Genomic DNA, 22,143 nt, shown 5'->3' with positions numbered 1-22,143 from the left:
AAATGATTAAAGTAGTAAGTGAACAAGATGAAAAGAATGTTGATTAAAAAAAAAGAAAATGATAGTAAAATATTGAGATCTATAACAACTTGAGATTAACTCCACCCTAGTCTTCTTTGAAGGGACATAGTATAAACATGTAATTTGTCAGAATTTCTAAAAGAAAAAAAAATTCAAACTCAGCACTTGCTTAAGAGTAAGATGGAAGTCTGGGACAACCAAATGAAGAAATAATGATTTATTATACTATTCAAATCTATTTTAGTGATCATGTTCAGGCTCAACACAATCACTTCACATTTCTGTAGCTCTTCATTGCATAGGCTTTCACATTTATTAGCTTATTTTCACATCAACTTAGTGAGGTATGTCATACAGATAATATTTTCCAATTTATATTTGAGGAAACTAAAGCAATGACAGGGTAAGTGACTTGCCAAAAATTACACTGCCATTAAGGTGCAGAACCAATTGTAGGACCTAGGCCTAGGGACTCTTGACCCACTGCTTGTCTTGGTTCTCAAATTTGAGCATATTTTAGAATCACCTGTTAAAATCTCTTGGGGCCCTGGGTGGCTCAGGTGGTTGGGCATCTGCCTTTGGCTCAGATAGTGATCCCAGGGTCCTAAGATCAAGTCCACCATTAGGCTCCCTACTCAGTGGGGAGCCTGCTTCTCCCTCTGCCCTCCCCATGCCTTTCGTGCTCTCTCTTAAGCACACGATTTCTCTCTCAAATAAATAAATACAATCTTTAAAAACAAAAAACAAAATCTCTTAAGAAACAGGCTGGTCTCCAGAATTTCTGATTCAGTAGTTCTGGGGTGGGGCCCGAGAATTTGTATCTCTAACAAGTCTCCAAGGGAGGCTGATGCTGCTGATCCAAGGAGGGAACCAGTGAGCTATACCATGCTCTCTCTTCACTGAATTAAGCTCAATTATAATGCAAATTCAGAAAGCCTGAATTATCTGATGTTTCTTTCTTAATATAAGTTTCTTAATATAGCTAAACTATTTGACAGATGGAAGTGGATTCTTTTAGATGTCACAGTAACTTGTCATAAGCCAGAAAATACTTAACAAAGACAAATCTCTGGCTGTGATCAGAAAACATCTGATTTAGTCCAAGTAAATAGGTACTCTAAACTAAGTAAAATGATTGAAATTCTCCCCAAACCAGCAGTTACTAACTCAACGTGTTCTTTTAGTTTTTTTCTCCTAATCTGTTCATGTCTTCAGAAGTCAATCTCAATTATGTGAGATATATAAATTGTTCAACAATAAAAAGAAAACAACACTATAATCTGAAATGTTATAATACTTACATTTTCTGTAGTTCCAGTAATTACATGGAGGCCATCATATGTTGATTTAATATACATACCCTAGAAAAAGAGAGCATCAGAAAAAAATACAATTGGAATGTTTTCAATGTATTATAAAATCATTTAAAAAAATTATCCTATCAAAATTGCCACATGCTCCATGAATCCAAATTCAATAATGCCAACTTTAAACTAGTAAAAAATTCCTATCTGAATGTTCTGGTTTTTAAAGTTTGCCTTAAGAAACCTGTACTCAACTTAATCAAATAACTACTTGATAAGTAAATTGCCCATGAAACTTAAAATACATAGCATGGCAATTCAATATTCTGAAGAAAGAACACACCTTACTCCTCCAACAGTACTTACTATTTGTTCTGTGGCAAAATAAAAGTTATAATGGGAAATTCAAATATTAGTTATTAGCATATTATACTTGATATATATTATATAATAAAAAGTAGGTTTCTACAGAGCTACTTCAACTACAACTAACTAGAGACGGAAGAGTGATAAAATATTGTTAATGTAAAATTTTTTCTCCATCTCTTTTGTGAAATCCTGTATTTCCTGCCTTTATTTTCAATGATAAAGTTTCAATAAGTATATCCAATACTTCTATATCAATAATAAGAGGTAAGGTGTGGGAAGTCCTTGTCCTAATAAGAAGAGTGAGATTCCATTTTTTTCTTTGGAAAAAAATTGCCTATGTTTTACTTATACAAGTTCCTTGCATTTTAAAATATTGCTTTCAAAAATTAAAAATATGAATTTTAATGAACTCAAAGCCTAAAATATAATGGCCTTAATAATAACCAACAATATTTCAGAAAAGCACTAATTTTAGCACTTGTATAGACAATTACTATAATGTTAATTTCCCATACCCTTAGGTTAATTATATATTCATATAACTGAATGGACTTGTATTGTCATTGGAAATAAGTAAGAAATAAAAACAAGAAGTGGTAAAGTTCATGGGATGGTACTATTAAAAAACTGGGTAGGTGTGAATTCTGAAGTCATTTCAGTAATGTATTATGTCTAAAATGTTGGTACCTGTTCCAAAAATGGCTAAGCCTGAATCACTAACATGAAACAAAATGAATGTGATTTAAAAGGTGTTCATTTACTTGTGAACTCTAGTATTTTAAATGTAACTTCATTATTTCATATAAAATAAATAACCTCAACAGAAGTACATAGAGAAATTAATTAAGAAATTGGCTAGCTGTTGTTGCCTATGACCATATGGTAATATTCAACCTTATACTGGTGACAACTGTACAGCATACTTACTTTTTAAGTTAACACTTATCCCATCATTTATGGGAGGGTAAATAGAATGGTGCCATTATAGAACTTAGAAGAGGACAAGATCCTTGCCATCATTTTCCTCCAGGGATTAACAAAATTACGTCAGATTAATAAAGAATCTTAAAGTATATTTGTAAGAGCTAAACACTAAATTTTGTTTCAGTTTTTTACACAGAAGGACCATGAAAGAATAAGTGGGAAAAGACAGGGAACGAAACAGTACATACTACTTGGACATACAAAACAGCCTTCACTTATCATTCTCTCACCATCACAGATATCTATCTACTGGTTACAATGTGCCAGGGACTGTTTCAAGTGTTTTATATTTATTTCAAAATAACTAATGTGGTGTAAACTATCACTACTTCTGTTTTATATATTTTTTAAGATTTTATTTATTTATTTGAGAGAGAGTGAAAGCTCGAGAGGTGGGAGGGTCAGAGGGAGAAGCTGACTCCCCGCTGAGTGGGGAGCCTGATGGAGGGCTGGATCCTGGGACTCTGGGATCACGCTTAACCAACTGAGCCACCCAGGGGCCCCTCATTACTTCTGTTTTAGAGATAAAGAAACTGAGGCACAGAGAAGCTGGGGAGTCTGCCCAAGGTGGTGAGGCCGGGTTTCAAGCCTAGGCAGTCTGACTCCAGACCACACTCTCAACCACTAGGCTCCTGATTTATCTATCTATTAACAGGAGAGTTGTGTACCTTTACTTTTCTTATTATAACATAATATTTGGCAACTGTAGGTACTAAACTCAACTATTCACTGTTTAACATCTATTCTGAAAGACTGAGACCCTTTAGCACACATGTTCTATGTGCAATGTGGTTATAAAGAGTAACTGGGTTTCATATTTAACAAATTTATTTTATTGACCTGTCTCCTCTGAAAATGGCAGGCAGAAGTTGATTATGTTTCTCTCTATATTTCTTTCAACACTGCATATTACTGATTATGAATTCAGGTATTTGACAAGAGTTCTCAATAGTTTCATTAATGATTAGGTTATAGAGAAAGTCTAATATCCTAAGATAAATGTTTAGAAAAGGCAATATAGTCATGGCGATAATAAAAACCCATGGACATAATCTAGTTGTGCCTCTGAAGATAAAACTTGTGTGCGATTATTATACACACCAGGAACCTCAAAAGTGGCAATTATAAGTTAAAGCAGGTATCTGTTATTTATTATTTATTTATTTATAAAAGTTTTTTTATTTATTTACTTGACAGAGAGAGAGATCACAAGTAGGCGGATAGGCAGGCAGAGAGAGGTGGGGAAGCAGGCTTCCTGCTGAGCAGAGAGCCTGATGTGGGGCTCGATCCTAGAACCCTAAGATCATGACCTGAGCCAAAGGCAGAGGCTTAACCCACTGAGCCACCCAGGTGCCCCATATCTGTTATTTAAAGGAAGATGATCTCATCATTATTTTCATGTAATTAAATGTTATATGACTTAAAGTAAATTTTTCAGATGGATAAAAATATTTTAAAAATGCTTAAATAAAGGAGGATCTAACTATGTATATAGAGTTCAATTCTAGCAACCTCAAAGAAGTAATTTTAAAACTGCCACAAAGAACAAAGATATTGTTTTATGCAGTATTTTCATTTCTAACCTTAATAAACCATTTGTTGTAAATGCTTTTAATGATCAAAACTGACTTTATTCTTTTTATCTTCATCTGGTAGTACTACTGAGAAAAATGGCCAAAAAACTCAGGTACCCAAAGAAAGTAAAAGAAGCAAGTTGCTTGGATGAGGTTTCAAATTAATCATCTTCCAAATAATGAAGAGTCCACAGAATTAGAGCTGATCACTTGTTCACCCCTGAGAAAGGGTCAAACAGTAGGAGGACAGGTAATTTAAATGTCTCTTTTTCTGGAACTGAGACAAATCTGGTCTTCAATTTCATCAAAACCTTTATTCTTCTTTCTCTCTTCTTTATTTAAGGAAAAAACAAATTAATTGGTTCTGGAGCTGACTTGAACAGCTCCCTCTCTCCTGCTTAGCTTGCCAAAATGACATTTGCTTCACTAGGTCTCCAAATGTCAGTTAACCAATGGGAGCCAAAGCAACCTCACAGTCAAGTCAATAGAATAAGGCACATCTGAGGATAATCCAAGTGTCTAACAGCAAAAGAGCTCTCTGAGGCCAAGAGGCTTCTCCAAGAATATCCCCTCAAGCTCCTTCCTTTCTATTCAACTCACCTCTTGGTTCTGATAATAGTTTCAATAGGTTCCAATACCTCTCATTCTCCCTCCTTTAATTTTCTGCTAATCACTGTTCTTTAAAAGCATTTTAGAAGCTAGCTGCATATTTTAATCATAACGAGTACATTTCCCATCATTTGTTATAATGCTTAGAACTCTCAAAACTAAGAAACCCTAGGGGATTTGACTAATTAGGTAGAAAGCCGATGAACAATCTACCCAGTTTATCAGTGGAAGAACCATGCAATTACCTTTTGCCTATGATAAATGTTGTTTTGAAACTGCCAGAAGACCTTCTGCAGATGTTTTAAACTAATTAAACTTCCTTTAACTTGGTATTCTATTCTCCCATCTCTACTTCTTTCCTTCATTTACTGTATAGACATTTCCTATGGCTAAGAACATGCTAAATGTTACCAAAATCCTCAAATCTATTCATTTCAAATGTGACTGACTAAACTTGCTTAATGGTATCTGATTTTTAAAATGACTTCTTGAATAAAGTCATAAAAAATTTCTATTTAGGCATCTCTTTAACATGAATCACAAGAAATAGTTTTTATTTCACTTTTTATTAATACTCAACATTTTGGGTTTTTCTTTTCCTACCTTGGAAATATTTTCCCAATGAAGTGCTGACAATTGTCCTTTAAAAATGATTTTACTAGGTGGTTACAGTTTTAATGTTACCCTCCTAAACATCTCATACTTCCCTTTGACAATTCCAACTTTAAATATGGGATAATGGAACAAGCTTTGTTAAGGTGTACTTTATGGAGATTTACCTGGACATAAACCCTGACTCTATTGTATATTACCTATGTGACACAGGACAAACTGGTGAAGATCTGATTTCTCATTTGCAAAATAAGAATGTCTCTACTCTAAAGAGTTGTGAGAAAATACCTGGCAAATGATAAACCCTCAAGTATTTTCTTTTCTCTTCTAGCTCTTTCTCAGACTAACTGAATCTGGTTGTTAGCATTTTAAGTTCATGACTGTTTCAAAGACTGGACGCATATCTACCTCTTTCAAATTCAAAAAATAAAAGATGTGTCCAAGGCTATACCTTTCATTAAAAACAAATCAAGATTTCATAACATCCATTAATTAACACTGTATTGACTTACTTTATATGGTTAGTATTTCCCATGATTTCAGTGGAAATTAGTGGGGGAAAAAATCAGGCTCTTTTCTCCAAATACTGTCCTTAGCACCACAGACTCAAAGAACTAGAGGAAGCCTTCAGGTTGATCTAACCCACCCTCCCTTCCCGCCCCCAACATTCTACACATGAAAATAGCAAGGCCAAGGAGGCTGACTTTAATCCCCTACCTCCTCAGGATCACACTCACTGCTGTATTTTATGTAAATGATTTGTATCCAGGTGTCCCAACTCGTAGTCTAATATAATATATATTAATTCTGAATTTCTCACTCTACAAGTCATGCTGAGAGAGCCTCCTTTCCTTTATAACTACTGAGAAGGGAAAGATAGGAAAATTCTTCAATATTATAGGTTGAAAGATGCTTTAAATGAAACTGGACTATGTAAAGATAACCAAATGGAATAGTAAGAATTTAAAATCATAAAATAGTAAAAATTTAAAATCAAATAAGTTTATAAATGCTAAAAAATAAGCTCTTAAATTAAAATTAGATATTACAATTAAAGGCTGTGATGATGACATACTTGCTGGCTATGTCTGATATCATGATTTCCATCTTCCCAGGAAAGCACTGATAAAAGCCACAAAAGCATGAGAAACTATAGTCACCAAAAAGTAATTTGCCAAGTGTCAGCAGAAAAGTCACTCTATTGAATAGATGGCCTCATATTGAAAATTCAGTGTTATGAATTGAAGAAAAGCCACATAAAAAGTTAAACTTAGAGATCTTTAAGACTGTATTAGCTGAATTATATTATTTCTATGATTTCTATTTTCTAAAATATCAGTAATTATATCCTAGGAAAATTCATCCACAGGGAGAAAGTAGAAACACTGCAGCACTAAACTAACAAGCGATAGTTATGTAGTGGGTAAGAGGTTCTCTCGCCAGTTTCTTGTTTTCTGTCTCTTTCTCTCATTAATATTAATTTTATATGCTTTCTTTCTAGAGACCTACTAAAAAAAAACTCTCCTTTGGGTTAAATTTAGAACCAATACAATTTTTAATCAACTGAACAAAATATAGAAGATGATTATCTTTACTATTACATAATAAAAAATACATCTAGATGTGGGCCTAGTTTTGGCAAAATCCACCTGCTTACTCACCCTCATAAGAAAGAATGGATGTGAGTTTTAAACAATATTGCATTTGTTTAGCTTACACAACCTAAGGGAAAAGAGTCCTGTTAAAACCACAACAAACCAAAGCAAAACAAACAAAACACCTACTTGCATGGGCAGGTAACACTTGTTCTTAGTATAAAACTCTCAAACTTCCTTTAAACCTAAGGAACTTTGCCAATTATATAAACCAATTAATAACAAAATCAAAGAAACACATTGACAATAATACAATAATAGTAGGGGATTTTAACACCTCCCTCACCGAAATGGACAGATCATCTAAGCAAAAGATCAACAAATAAAGGCTTTAAATGACACATTGGACCAGATGGACTTCACAGATATATTTAGAACATTCCATCCCAAAGCAACAGAATACACATTCTTCTCTAGTGCACATGGAACATTCTCCAGAATAGATCACATTCTCAGTCACGAATCAGGTCTCAACCGACAGCAAGAGATTGGGATCATTCCCTGCATATTTTCAGACCACAGTGCTCTGAAGCTAAAACTCAACCACAAGAGGAAAGTTGGAAAGAACTCAAATACATGGAGGCTAAAGAGCATCTTACTAAAGAATGAATGGGTCAACCAGGAAATTAAAGAAGAATTGAAAAAAATTCATGGAAACAAATGAACATGAAAACACAACTGTTCAAAATCTTTCGGACACAGCAAAAGCAGTCCTGAGAGGAAAGTATATAGTGATACAAGACTCTCAAGAAACAAGAAAAGTCTCAAGTACACAACCTAACCTATACCTAAAGGAGCTGGAGAAAGAACAGCAAATAAAGTCTAAGCCCAGCAGGAGAGGAGAAATAATAAAGATCAGAGCAGAAATCAATGAACTAGAAACCAAAAGAACAGTAGAACAAACGAACGAAACTAGGAGCTAATTTAATACCAAAGTAAACAAGATAATTTATAAATCCCCATTTAAAATTCTCTTTCATTTTCATTTATCTTCATAAAAATTCTCAGAGTAACAAACTCCCACTACTTTATCTCTAGAATAAAAATACCAAAATATTCAAAGTTTGTTAGAACGTGTGGATTCCCATATTTGGAGGCTGCTTTGCCCACATCATTAGCTTGCCTCTGATGGATGGTCGCTTTGACAAACATGGTAGCTCTTACCAGCCCTTCACTTGGTTTGATGTTTGCCAGCTGAATCACTTCCAGGTGTGCAGACTGTGAAACCAGAGGATCCGATGACAGGGATATGATGTGGTCACAGACTCCAGAAAGAGTTTTACACTGAAAGAAAAAAATTATGGTAAACACATGTTGTATGCAACATATGAATCACTTTCTGTTTTAACTCTCTTACAAGGAAAAATAAAAACAATAGCAGAAGTAGTTGACATTTTAGTCTACAAAATCTGCATAAGAAAGGTATTCAGGTAAAAAAATACACACACACACACACACACACACACACACACACACACCACACCTATATTCTAAATTATGTATATAGGAACTAAACATTGAAGTACTCAAGAAAGTTATGGTTTTGTTTTGTTTCTATTATTTGATTCATCAGACGTAAAATCAAATGACTATTTCTAAATAAGCTTAATAATCTGAGAAATCATTGATAACAACCATTGGATTGAACTGAACTCAATAATTTCTAAAATATTGATGACCATGATCAGAAAAGTTTAAAAAAAAATCCAGTCAATGACCAGGAAGAAGAATCTTCCAAATCTTCTCAGTGAACTCCTTCTATTTACTTGTCTGGACTTTACTGCTCAAGGTTACCTTCGTATAAAGTTCCCTACCTCCTCCAGGCAAAGTTCGCCACTTCCTCAATACTGGTTTCTCAGCATTCTCTGAAGTCTGAAATTGTCTAATTTCATTCTAAAGCCCTCTGGAGGCAGGAACCATGTCCTGCCCATCTATGACTTCTCCTCCCCTCCTTCACCCTATCACCCACAGCAGGCAGAGAGATCTTACAACATATAAGGTACTCAATAAATGCAAGTTGAATAAACTGAAGAGCTAATGAGCTTTAACACTTAGCACAGCAGCTGGACTGAGGATAGAAAGCCAGTACTTTAGGTTAGGATAAATCCATTCAGACTGCTTATAGAATAGATTTAAAATGCCACCTCCATAATGATATGGTTAAAAGTCAGACATGGTAAAATCATGAAGAAAGTGGAACATAACTGAATGAATCTTGGAGTATACTCCTTTAAATATGCTGGCCCTTAGATGTTTCAGATTCTCGCTGTACTTACTGAAACTTGGTGTCCATCATTTGGTTTATTATTTATTATTGTTATTACTATTTTACCTTCATTGTGGGAAGAGCCATTATTTTGCAGCAATCAAAATGTCATCTTCTGTCCATTTCTAACATGTCACATTTGTTCTGTGACCGCTGCATTGCTCTGTTGTTAAGGGACACAGTTCTTTCTGCCTGGTCAGGATAATAAGGACTCTCTTTTTATTTGCTGCATTCTGTACATGGCCCATGGCCCCTCAGTCTGTGCTGGGTTCAGCTTCCTCCCACCAAAAAAACTGTGAAACTAAATTTCCCTTGTAATAGCACTTCTTTCTGCATCAGCCATCAAATTACCAATACCCCTGGAAAGAACATGCCTCTGATGTGAAGACAGATGTGGGCAATCACCACATTGCCAGTTACTTGCTGTGCAACTGTCAGCAGCTTACTTTATACCCTTGAGGCTCAATTTCCTCTAGTAGAAAATGGGGTAATAAAAATTGCTTTATATGATTTATATGGCAAATCAGGTTAATGTAGAAACAGAGTCTAATATGGCTCCTATCCAAAGAACATACTAAATAAATGCTTATTTTTCCCCTGTTGCTTTCTCTACCCTCAAAGTGCTTAATCCTTACTCATGGGATGAATTTTCTCATTATTCATTCCATGGCTTTGTTGACCATGTTACAATGATTAGTGATCACACTGCATGGCCATGATGGGAGAGTTCACATCACCTTATTCTCTCTGATGTTCAAATCTCAATGCTCGGAAATGAAAGTATTTAGCCCAAAGAATTGCTAAGCATCGTACCAAGAGGAAGACCATGTCCCAGAACTTGGGAATCCTACAGGGCCAGATGTAGGCATGTGCCCTGTGCAGTTGCACAGGGGTCTGCCCTTAGTATTATGCTCTGCTCTTACGGTCTTAGAATTTTCCAGTTTTCTTGAACAAAGGAGGGACTTGGTGTTTTTATTTTGCACTAGGTCTCACATATTATGTAACACAACCTGGGATCCCAGTTGTGTGTGTGTGTGCGTGTGTGTGTGTGTGTGTGTTTTAAATCCTCTTGAAAATATTCACCAGCAGCCATGGGGCAAAGGACAGAATGGTAGCACTTAACATACAACAGCTGGCTGCATTTCAAATTGCTGCTGCTTCAGAGTAAAGAGAACACTTTTGGGCATACTTAAATCTTTTAGCTATTCCTTTCCTCTCATGTGTGGGTACATTTTCATTCTTATTTTCTCTTTATCTCAAGGTGGGGAGATAATATAGTTAATTCTTAAATAGTTTCTAAATAAGATACATGGATTGCATGATAATCTAAAGGATATATTAATCTAAACCAGTATGCGAAAAGAAATCTAACAATCTAAAGGCTATATATATATAAATATATATATATATACACACATTTACATGTAAACTGATATAGATATATGTATCTATATCAGTAAGCTAAAAAGAAACCTTCATAGTTTCTACAAATTGAAATATTTCTAGAGTCCAAAGTATAAATAAATAGGAAAGTAATGGACATATATAAATGGCTCAATATTTATACATTATAACATTCAGGGCCTCATAGAACACACTGGTAATGAACAAGAGTAGCTCTTGTATTTAGGCACCGGAAGCACTTAGAAGTGGGGTAGAAGGAGGAAAGGCAGAAATACTAGACTGGAGATGTGTTTACAAAAAAGAAAATACCAATTAAATCCACCGTATTAAGTTGCAAATCATTTTCTCAGATTCCTCTTCTTGAGTAATTTTGTTTGCCAAATACTTGCTATGTGCAAGGTCTGCTGGAATACAAAAGATGAGTAAAACATTGACTTTACCAGAAAAGCCATCAGGATTTAACAGATTAAAGATCTTGAAAAATTAATAGAAAGACTTAGAAAAGAAACTCCACTAGAACCTTGCTGCCTGTTTTAGAGATAATGTGCTAGAACCTTTATATTGTAGTATTTGGCACTTGACTAAGTAAGCCAATTAGAAGGGGTATAAAATGGCCTGGCTTTATATGCTAATTCTGTACTCATTACTGTATCATACATCAAGCCACTGCAGGAAATCACATTAAGAATGCCAGGCAAAGTTCCAGGGAAGTTATTTAACATATTCTTATAAAAAGTAAATTTGCTCATTCAGTAAAATTGTGTGATATTATGATGTTATCATTTTAAAGCATGGTATTATCTACTGCTACTTAATAGTATAGTCTAGAAAAGAAAATTATCAAACGGTAAGAAAAATACATCCTTTATTATTATAAGTGAACATCAATATTACAGAGCACCTACCACATGTCTGGCATAATGCTAAATAGTTGATCTTTGAACAGCATGGATTTGAACTGAATGGGTCCACTTGTATGCAGAATTTTGAGAGTCCAGTACTGTAAATGCATTTTCTCTTCCTTAGGATTTCCTTACTAATATTTTCTTTTCTCTAGCTGGCTTTATTATAAGAACACACTATAAATACAAAATTTGTGATAAGCAACTATCTCATAGGTAAGGCTTCTGGTCAACAGTAGGCTGTTTAATAGTTAAAGGTTTTGTGGAGTCAAAAGTTATACATGGGTTTTCAGCTGTGTCATGGTTCAGTGCATCGTTCAAGGGTCAATCATGCTTCACATTCATTATATCACTTATCCCTATAACAAGTTCCTGAAGTAGATGTTATCATAGCCAGCACAGCAGAGGAGAAAGCAAGTCAAAATAAACAGATCAAGGTCATTGCCTTGGCAGAAGAAGGATTTGAGTTCTTAATCATTATGCTTACCATATCTTATTTCAATCCTTAAGTTTCAACTTGTTTTTGATCAATTTCATTTTGTATTGCTTAAAACCTAGGTCTTTATAAGTGGATGTTACATAGCACATTTAAACTACATAGTATAATGAAATATAAGACAATCCTGCAAATCTTCTCGCAATTTAGAATGTCGTTTAGATAAACAGTAATAGATTTGAGATTCTGAGAGACACAGCTCTCCGGGAAAACTTAAAGTCATTTTAGCAGCAAAAGAACAACTCTATTCTAGCTAGAAGATGACTTGGTAACCACTTGTATTAAGGGTATCCTTCTGCTATTTTTGCAATATCCATAGCAAAGAATTTTAAATTCTATTTATCTTTAATTCTAAAAACAGAAAGAAAAATTTAAACCTAAAATTAAAGCCTAGTAAATAACATGCCTTTATTAAAGCTAAAGGGAACACAGGATGGCAATGAGTTTTATAACCCACCCTGTGGATTCTGTTACAAGCTACCCAAGATGGTGACAAAAAAAAATAGTGACTAAATAGCAGTTGACAAACAAGGCTAGCTGAGTCAAGAACCTTTTAAAACAAAAGAGGATCATGGACTAGAATTAGTGGTACTGTGACTTTTTCTCCCCTCCAGTTGTTCATATTAATGTCAATTTTGAATTAATATAATGGAACATTTTCTTGGAATGAAATGGAAAGTTTTCATATTCTGTTGTATATACATATTTTACATATGTTTTCATATATGTATATGACTGGTTCACCCAAAACTGAGTTCTAAAGGGAAAAAAGATCTGAACACAGCATGTTTAGTATAAAAGGAATGGCTTTAAAACTGTTGTAAAAGCAACATTTTAGGGGGCACCTGGGTAGCTCAGTTGGTTAAGCATCTGCCTTCGGCTTGGGTTGTGGTCACAGGCTCCCTGCTCAGCAGGGGAGTCTGCTTCTCCCTCTCTCTCTCCCCCTGCTCATGTGCTCTCTCTCTCTCGCTCACTCTCTCTCTCAAATAAATAAATAAAATTTTTTTTTAAAAAAAGCAACATTTTAGTCACTGTGGAGATTCAAGAAACAGCAACCTTACATTAACATATTAACTCATAATAACAGATACCATTATTTCACTATCACTGACTTTATCAAGTACTTATTAATATGTGAAGTTTCAGCTATTGTAGTTCAAAAGGGAAACACTGTACATACTCTGAGTACAAATAATATTGAAAAGCTAAGGGATAGGAAAGAAGTCTTTTCTATGTTGGCTAGCATCAGAGTATACTGAGACATGCTTGAGCTACTCAAAGTATTTTTTTTCTTTTTTTAAAATTTTTAAAAATTTTTTATAAACATAGAATGTATTATTAGCCCCAGGGGTACAGGTCTGTGAATTGCCAGGTTTACACACTTCACGGCACTCACCATAGCACATACCCTCCCCAATGTCCATAACCCCACCCCCCTCTCCCGACCCCCCTCCCCCCAGCAACCCTCAGTTTGTTTTGTGAGATTAAGAGTCTCTTATGGTTTGTCTCCCTCCTGATCCCATCTTGTTTCATTTATTCTTTTCCTACCCCCCCAAACCCCCAACATTGCCTCTCCACTTCCTCATATCAGGGAGATCATATGATAGTTGTCTTTCTCCGATTGACTTACTTCGCTAAGCATAATACCCTCTAGTTCCATCCACGTCAAAAAAAAAAAAAAAAAAAAAAAAAGAAATCTCGCCATTTGCGACGACGTAGATGGAACTCAAAGCACTTTTATTTATGTTTTTCTAAATAAGTGAAGTGCTGGGTCAGTTATTCTGAGTGTACTGGAGAAAATGAATGGAACTATCTTCAGATTTAAAAATTAGGAATTCATTTGACATAAAAAAGAACTTCAGGCTCATAAGCTTAACAAAAGATTAAAAAAAAGACTTTACAAAAGAACATTTCTGCTTTTTAAGGTATATATATATATATATACAAGGGACAAGAATATAAAACCAAGATAAAATAGGGGTAACAACAAGCGGATGCATATACATTTTAAGAAGGCAACAATGATGTGAAAGCTACAATTTAAGAACAGCTTAAATGACTCAAGTTTTATTATCAATAAAATGGAAAATAGTAACAAAAGTTTTATTTTGATAGTGTATACATATTATTAATATAAATGTTATTTCAATTAAAATAGTCTAGAGGACAGAGCATGTTTTTATTTTTTTGTTTGGTTTGTATATTAGTGTAATTCAGTATTACAGATCATGTGATTCTATGCCAATTTAAGATGACAATTGCTATGTATTTTGTGAACAAGAAGAGGTTTTGTTTTTAATAAAACAGTTCACATTTATTCTAATATTAGAACTCTAAATGATATAAGCCTCATTCAGAAATATAGTGGTAGTATTTTAATACTTGCCAGATCTCTGTTGAGCTAACAATTTTTTACTCCTAATTTTGATGGTTCCCTGACAAGATGCAACGAGTAAAACAATCACAGGTAACTTTGAAAGAGTAAAATCCACAAAAAGAATTTAAATTGGTATTCAAAACTATTATTCTACATAAATATTCCCCAACACAGGAAGAATTCTTGCTCATATGAGTAAAGAGAATTGAAGGAGAGACAATTTTTTTAAACTTAAAAAGTAACATAATACAATAAAATTTCAGTTTAAACCTAATGTAAAAATTGTATCTGTATACAGTGAAGATTAAGAGTTTCAAATAGCTTTAGAATGCAACTGTAGGAGCAAATAAATGAAGATTACATGAACTCAGCTCCAACAAGTCCTAGAAAACTCTGGAATTTCTTTAAGTTTCAAATTCTGATGGTGGGGAAAAAATACAACAAAACCACTAACAAAATGAAAAAGAAACCACCACCACCATTCCATAATGCTATTCATTCACTTAACAATCACTGAGCGTGAGTATCTGCTAATGATTCAAATGCCCACTATTATGTTCAAGGATTTCACAATCTGAGACAGTGTTTCACGTGATCAGTTTGATCAGCACTGCCATTAAGCATGCTGCCCTTGTGTTCCTGATAATGGAAAAGAGGCAATAACACTTGAAAATAACTATCATCTGTAAATGATGAGGTCAGTACCAAACAGTGAGAGAACATAAGTCCCAAATGTGTGCCTGCTCTGAAGAGCAAGAAGTGGACCCACAACACTTCCAACCTACTTCTAATGGCATCCCCAAGACATCTTGGTCTGAATTAAAGTTGACACAAGAGGCTTCACTGTCCTCTAGTTTCTGATAGGGAAACAATCAGCTGGAAACCAGAAGTTGATGTGGGAAAATCTCCATTCTATTTGCCTGCTCTCTGGCAAGAAACAGAGCTAGGCAGGCTTGCAGCGGGTCCCCAGGTAGTTGAGAGAGCACTCATTAGGGGGAGTGCTACTTTTCAGTCTCCAAATTAACAAGGGTCTGGCCATACCAATAGCTCAACTAAGATGAAGGTTATCAGGAAGAGGATATCATTTTACTTTAGACTCAAATAGCAAGACTGAAGCAGTTCATTATAATTAGATGGACTTCAGGAAAATCCAGGCACCATATGTATATGTATATGTATGTGTGTATATATGTATTTTATGGGCAAATAGGAACAAATAGCTGAGACCAGGGAGCAATGTCTTCACTTATAGTTGAGAAATTTAAAATTGCCATATGTGATTTTTTGGGAGTCAAGAGCTAATTGTATTGTGTCAATTATGAAATTACTGAAATTACAGAAAGCACACTGTTAGGATCTTATCAATAGAGGGAGCTAAAGAAACATCACAAGGGGAAGGAGACTTCTCTTTCAGGTTCCCTAGTGTTGCATTTTGCTTTGTCTTGTTCCTGCTGCATGGCCCATCAGTGATGGATGTGTGTGAGAACATCCTGTGGTACCCAGACCAAGCAGTTCCTTAGTGACCTTGAAGTCTCGGCCTGGGCTCAGTGACCACCATCCTGGGGCCCTCTCAACCTCATACCCACAACAGCACCCCACACTCTCAGTGAGCCCTACCACCAGCATCACTTGCTTATATCCTGGAAAGTTGTTTCCTATTTTCCTGGTAACAGTGGACTAGCTCTGTCTTGGGCAACCCAGTGCAACCCTCTGGCTCTAATGAGTTCTGACTCTCAACTTACAATCCTTGGCTGGTGGGAGAGCACCTGCTTGTAAGTTGTCCTTCCTTGTACATATCCTCCCCACCACGTCCTGGGGAATGGTTTACATTCTCTTTACATCTGTATACGTACTCTTCTATCATAGTTTAATATCTATCTATTTAGCTACCTAAAAAGATCATTTATTTGAGAGAGAGCAGAGGGAGAGGGACAAGCAGACTCCATGCTGACTGGGGAGCCCGAAAGGGATCTTGATCCCATGACCCTGAGATCATGACCTGAGCCAAATCAACAGTAAGATGCTTAGCCAACTGAACCACCCAGGTGCCCCTGTGTAATAATTATTTAGATCAAACTTGTTTAAGTTATGGTTTGATTTCTCTCTCCAGATTGATTCCATTACCTTGATGAAGAAAGTTTTACATTTATAGTGACTGCAATTGTAGTTTAAAAAAAATTCACGTGTCAAAAAAAAATCCATAGTGTCTTTGATCACATACAGAACGGTCTCAGATGAAGACATCTCTCCAATTTATCACTTCATGAGACCATATTGTTTTTCACCGACTTTGTGAGTTATCACCAAAAAATTATGGCATTTAAACCTTAGAAAACACAGATACTCCAATCTTCCAAATTAATCAGAAAGGCTAATTTAGTTTGTTCACAGCTAGTAAGTGCCAGAATGAGGTCAGGACACCAAATCTCTTTAACTTTCAAATTGGTACTTTTTTTACTACATTACTCTGCCTCACTTGACTCCCCAACAAAATCAAGTATTCTTTGAGAACAAGGACTGCACACTCAGAGTTAGTCTGTGTAAGCATTTTATAATGTGTAATGTGATCAGCAAATGTAATGTTAGCAAGAACATCCATATAAAGACAGTGATGTTCATTATGTCTATCCAAATCATAAGACACATTAAAAAGAGATTATCTTAATTCATTATGTATGGCCACATTCCCTTAGGTATATACACATTTTTCCTTCTGTCCTAGAAAAGACAAACATTTTTCACCTCCATCATATTCTGATTTCTTCTTTCCTCTATAAGACATTGATTGCAGAGAAGTTAAGTTAGAGTTAAAATAATTTATAAGGCAATTAACTATCAAAATGTCAAAACCTGAAGATAGTCTAATACAACACTCAAGAAATCAATGTCTATTTCAGTAATAGTCTTATTAGCATGCTTCTGCAGGTGGAGCACAAAGATAGTGAAAGGGGACAAGAAAGAAGGGTCACATTAACTGTGAAATCAAAGAAGCCTCTTGATGTTTTTCATCTACAAAACTCAGTATTAGAATTCATTTTAATGAGATGGCCCATAATCTTCATGGTCAAATGTTGCAGTTGCAGCCAAAATGTCAGCCATAGGAAAAAAATCTCCATTTGCAATGGCCCCAAACCACAGCTCTAAGAGAAGAGTCCAGCTATAACTGCCAAAGCTGCCTTTTCAAAGCATTAGGGATCTTTGGAAGACCAATGTAAAATTATTTTGATGATGTCATTAGAATGCCACTATTTTCAGGAAATCTCTAAAGATAAAATATCGATATGATCATTTTTATTTTATTATAGAACGTGCTGCTGTTTAAGTACTTATAGCCTCAAGGTTTGGGGTAGTCAGAAGAAAGCAATGCTTACATAAATGATACAGCATAGATGGTGGGGCAAAGTCTCAAAAGAGCTCTTGATTTTCTCCTCTGGCTTCTTCCATTAGACCTGTTGGTTCTGTGTAGTTTTAGCCATTTCTAGTCTAGATAGCAGAGAAATCACAATACTCTCAGCCCAGCTGCAGTTTAGGAGTAAAGAACTCCTACATTTAAAGATAGGAAAAAATTACACGAATGTTTTTGAAAGAAAACAAATAGTCAACATATCAAAATCAGCCTAATTCATGATCAAAACTAAATTAGTGAAGGAAAAGAATAGCTTGGAGGGAGAAGAGAAAAGTCAGAGAGCATTTATGAGAATGTCCTTTCTATAAACTGTAAAGTACTATATAACAAATAGATAATCTTAACACTAAAATAATAGGCATCCATTGTCTTTAGTCCTCCTGTTATTTTTATGAAAGCAATGGGGATAAAACGCCAGTACAAAGCAAGTGCCATATAGAAGGCCACACTGTTGGTCAATGTAAAAGGAGTATTTGAGCTCAGTACAATCTGATTTAAACAATGTGACTTTCATGATCATGCCTGGCAAGAGTCGTAGTCTCACCAACGAGAGCAGCAGGGCTGTGATAAGCACAGTTGAAGTCTGCTGAAGCACAAGGTCTCAAATGGCTTGTCAGGAGTGCTTCTCTCCCCACCTTCAAAGACTTACTGAAAGGTGGGAGTGAGGAGAAAGTAGATTATGAAACACAAGAAAACTCCAGATTCCCTGTAACTGATTTACTATGTATAAAACCAGCATTTGTGCAGAGCAAAAACAGATGTGCTCCAATCTATCAGGGGAGGTGTAATTAGGGCCAAAGCCTAGCAGAAAGGGAAATATCAAGTCAATAGAGGGGAAATACCTTACTGCTTACCATTAGGCAGCAATCACTCAGATGTGTAGTGCACTAATCATCTGCATTTTCTTTTTGTCCTTTATGGCTGCACTGTGTGGTCACTTCCATTATACTTACTGACGAATTCCAAGGAAACCCAAGTTGTCCTGTTTCCTTTTATTCATTCTCATGTTTCATATTAACAGACATCTTTGTCTACCACTGCAACCAACCAACCAATCAACCAACCCTCTTTTCCACCCAACTTTTTGGTCTTCAGAGTTTACTACTTTAGAATTTTAAGCATAAAAAACTTCTGTTTTAAAGACAAGAACAGTGAGCATCAGGAAATCTAACACGTGTACCATAAAATTATCCACTGAAAGCCATCAGTATTATGAATCTAGTAGAATACATACTTGTAAGATTTTTCATTTTAAAAGCAATGCAAACTGGGTCCCCTGGGTGGCTCAGTCGGTTAGACATTTTCCTTCGGCTCAGGTCATGATCCCAGGGTCCTGGGATTGGGCCCCAAATGGTGCTCCCTGCTGCTTCTCCCTTCATCCCTCCCCCTGTTCGTGCTTTCTCTCTCTCTCTCTCAAATGAATAAAAATCTTTAAAAATTTTTTTAAATTAAAAAAAAGCAAATCAAACTAACTGAAAATTGGGAAAATATTTAAAAACATTAAAACTTAGCTATTATCTTACTAAGCAAACACAATAAATATTAACATAGAATATTGTCTTTTAAAATTTTTAACAATGATGACTTGCGTTTATAATGCTTTTAATCTGGTCTTTAATTAACATTATTATTTAGAATCTTTCCTTGAACATTTGAACATAAATATTTTAGGTATATTCAAAAATGTAATTTATTCATAAATTATATATTCAGATATAATTTCAAATAGTAGCTATGAATAGTAAATATTTCATCTTGTAATTGCACCATAATTTACTTATGCGTTATCCTATTATTTCCTATTTTTTACTATTATAAGTAATGCTGCTCTAAATTCTTGCTATAAAAAATCTTACTGTGTTTTATAATTTGTTTTTAGACCAGATTCCCAAGACAGTTTAGGAATACACTCTGGAGCCAAACTGCCCGCATTAAAACCTGTCTTAAATCCTTTCCAACTGTGTCACTTCAGGAAAGTCAACTAACCATCCTGTGCTTCATGTTTCCTCATCTGTAACATGGAGAGGATAGTAATAAAACCTATCTCATAAGGCTGTTATGAGGACCAAATGGGTAGTTTATATACAGTACTTGAAATAGTGCCTGAGGCATACTGTAAATACTATATAAATATCAGTATTAATGTTTCTGAGCCTTAAAATTGCCTAAAACTTAAAAAAGGCTTAATGAATATACATGCCTAGCAGTAAGGTATGTCCATTTTAATTTCATTAGATTTTCACCAGCATTTGAATATTTTTAGTGTTTGTTTTGGTGTGTGTATTTGTGTTTATGAATTGATATGTGAAAAATAGTATTTCATTGCTGTTTGCAGGGATTCCATGTTTACTGAGGAAAATCGCCACTGGAAAGTAATGGGAGCCTTTGTGATTTAATCTAGGGATGTGGAGCTTGTCTCTTTAAGAAATAAATAAATCCATTGATATTTGCATTATCTTTCTGATTTATCTAATGATACTTATTTGATTTATTTAATAACCTTCATTTAAAAAATAGCACTCACATATATATATTTTTTTATTCCTCAGTGTTATAGACTCAATGTTTATGCCTCCCTCTAAATTCTTATGTTGAGACCAAATATGATGGTTTTGGGGAGTGGAATTATTGAGAGGTGACTAGGTCATAAGGGCTGAGCCCTCTTAAATTGGATTGGATTAGTGTCCTTATAAAAGAGACCCCAAGAGGTTATTGCCTATGTTCTCCTCTAGGATTCTGATGGATTCCTGTCTCACATTGAGGTCTTTCATCCATTTTGAGTTTATCTTTGTGTGTGGTGTAAGGGAATGGTCCAATTTCATTGCCTGTAATGCACATCACATTCTAATGTACTGCATATTCCATAATAACATGTATCCTGCTCTTCTCCTTTAAAAAAAAAAGAGACTCCAGAGGGTCTCACACCTTCCACTATGTGAAGACTCTCTATGAACCAGGGAACAGGCCCTCACTAGACACCGAATCTGTAGGTGCTCTTATGTTGGACTGCCCAGCCTCCAGAAGTGTAAGAAATGTTTGTTGGTTAAACCCCCCAGGCTAGAGTATTTTTGTTATAGCAGCATGAATGGCATCTGATTTTGTTGTTCACTCCAGTCTTTTGCTAGTACAAGTTTCCTATTCTGGAATTAGAAACTTCAGCTTCATTTATTTGGTAAACTTACTCAAATATATTTTTCAAAAAGGTACCTTAGTGATCTTACTGATCCAAAAATATCTTTTTGTTGCTTTCACACATGAATGATAATTTAGATATTAACATTTGGGACATTACTTTTCTTAAAAGATTTACGGATTTTCTTTCATTGTCTTCTGGCAGTTATGGTTTCACAGTACACATCCAAATACAATATAATTTCTGTTTCTTTGAAGTCAAACCTTTCATGTGTCTCTGCCCGTGGCTAAATGAACGTAGTTGCTTCTTGCCATAAAACTGTAAAATGTTACCAGAAAATATCTTGAAGCTGTTATTTTTCCAATTCATTTTCTGACTTTGTTGAAAAATTCAATTTTCCCAATTTCTATTCCTAAATTTTTCTATTATATCCTTAATTATTTTCTATTGTTTTCTTCTTTAGAAACTAATAATTAGTTGAGGGTGCATTAACCATAACCTATCTTCTATGGCCATTATCTTCTCTCATGTTTTGTCTTTTTATTAATTTACTAAAAATCTGAGAGTCAATAAAGTTTATTTTGTGTCTCATTGTTTTAATTTTCTGGAATAACCAGCATTTTTTTTATAGCTAACAGCATGGTTTAATTTCTATTTACATGTTCTTATTTTTAAAGACTTTTTTTTTTAAAGTTCATTTTGTGCTCAGCTTATCGTGGTTTTGCCTTCTTTACAATATGGTATTCTGTTTTGATGCAAACAATGTTCTTCTGATTCTTACTGAGATCATTAAATAGATGTTCTTAATAAACTTATTGCATGGGGAAGGATTTTCTTCTGATATATGAGAAGATACTTCTTCTCTTTCCCATTCTTTTTCTTTACCCATCCTTAAATAAAAATCTGTCTCAAGAAAAGACACACCTCATAACTTTTCTGAGTTATGTCAATTTGTCCAGGTACTGAAGAGTACTCTGATGCTTATATTGCCTATGGAACTCCTAGGATATAGAAGGCTTTCATAAGTGAGA

General features: G+C 34.9%; 1 protein-coding gene across 1 annotated transcript in view; it reads right to left on the bottom strand.

Moving 5' to 3' along the window:
* Window positions 1-22,143, bottom strand: part of CNKSR2 (connector enhancer of kinase suppressor of Ras 2) — a gene marked incomplete at both ends in the record, with an annotated part of 237,468 nt that overhangs the window by 96,131 nt on the left and 119,194 nt on the right. The window contains 2 exons of the mRNA XM_080794916.1: window positions 1,323-1,382; window positions 8,293-8,412. Coding sequence (XP_080651042.1) covers window positions 1,323-1,382; window positions 8,293-8,412 — 180 coding nt within the window. The remainder of the gene's footprint in view (window positions 1-1,322; window positions 1,383-8,292; window positions 8,413-22,143) is intronic.

Source organism: Martes martes, assembly GCF_963455335.1.
Source record: "Martes martes genome assembly, chromosome: X".
Classification (NCBI taxonomy): domain Eukaryota; kingdom Metazoa; phylum Chordata; class Mammalia; order Carnivora; family Mustelidae; genus Martes; species Martes martes.
The sequence above is the reverse complement of the archived record's forward strand: the minus strand, read 5'-3'. Positions and strand labels throughout refer to the sequence as shown.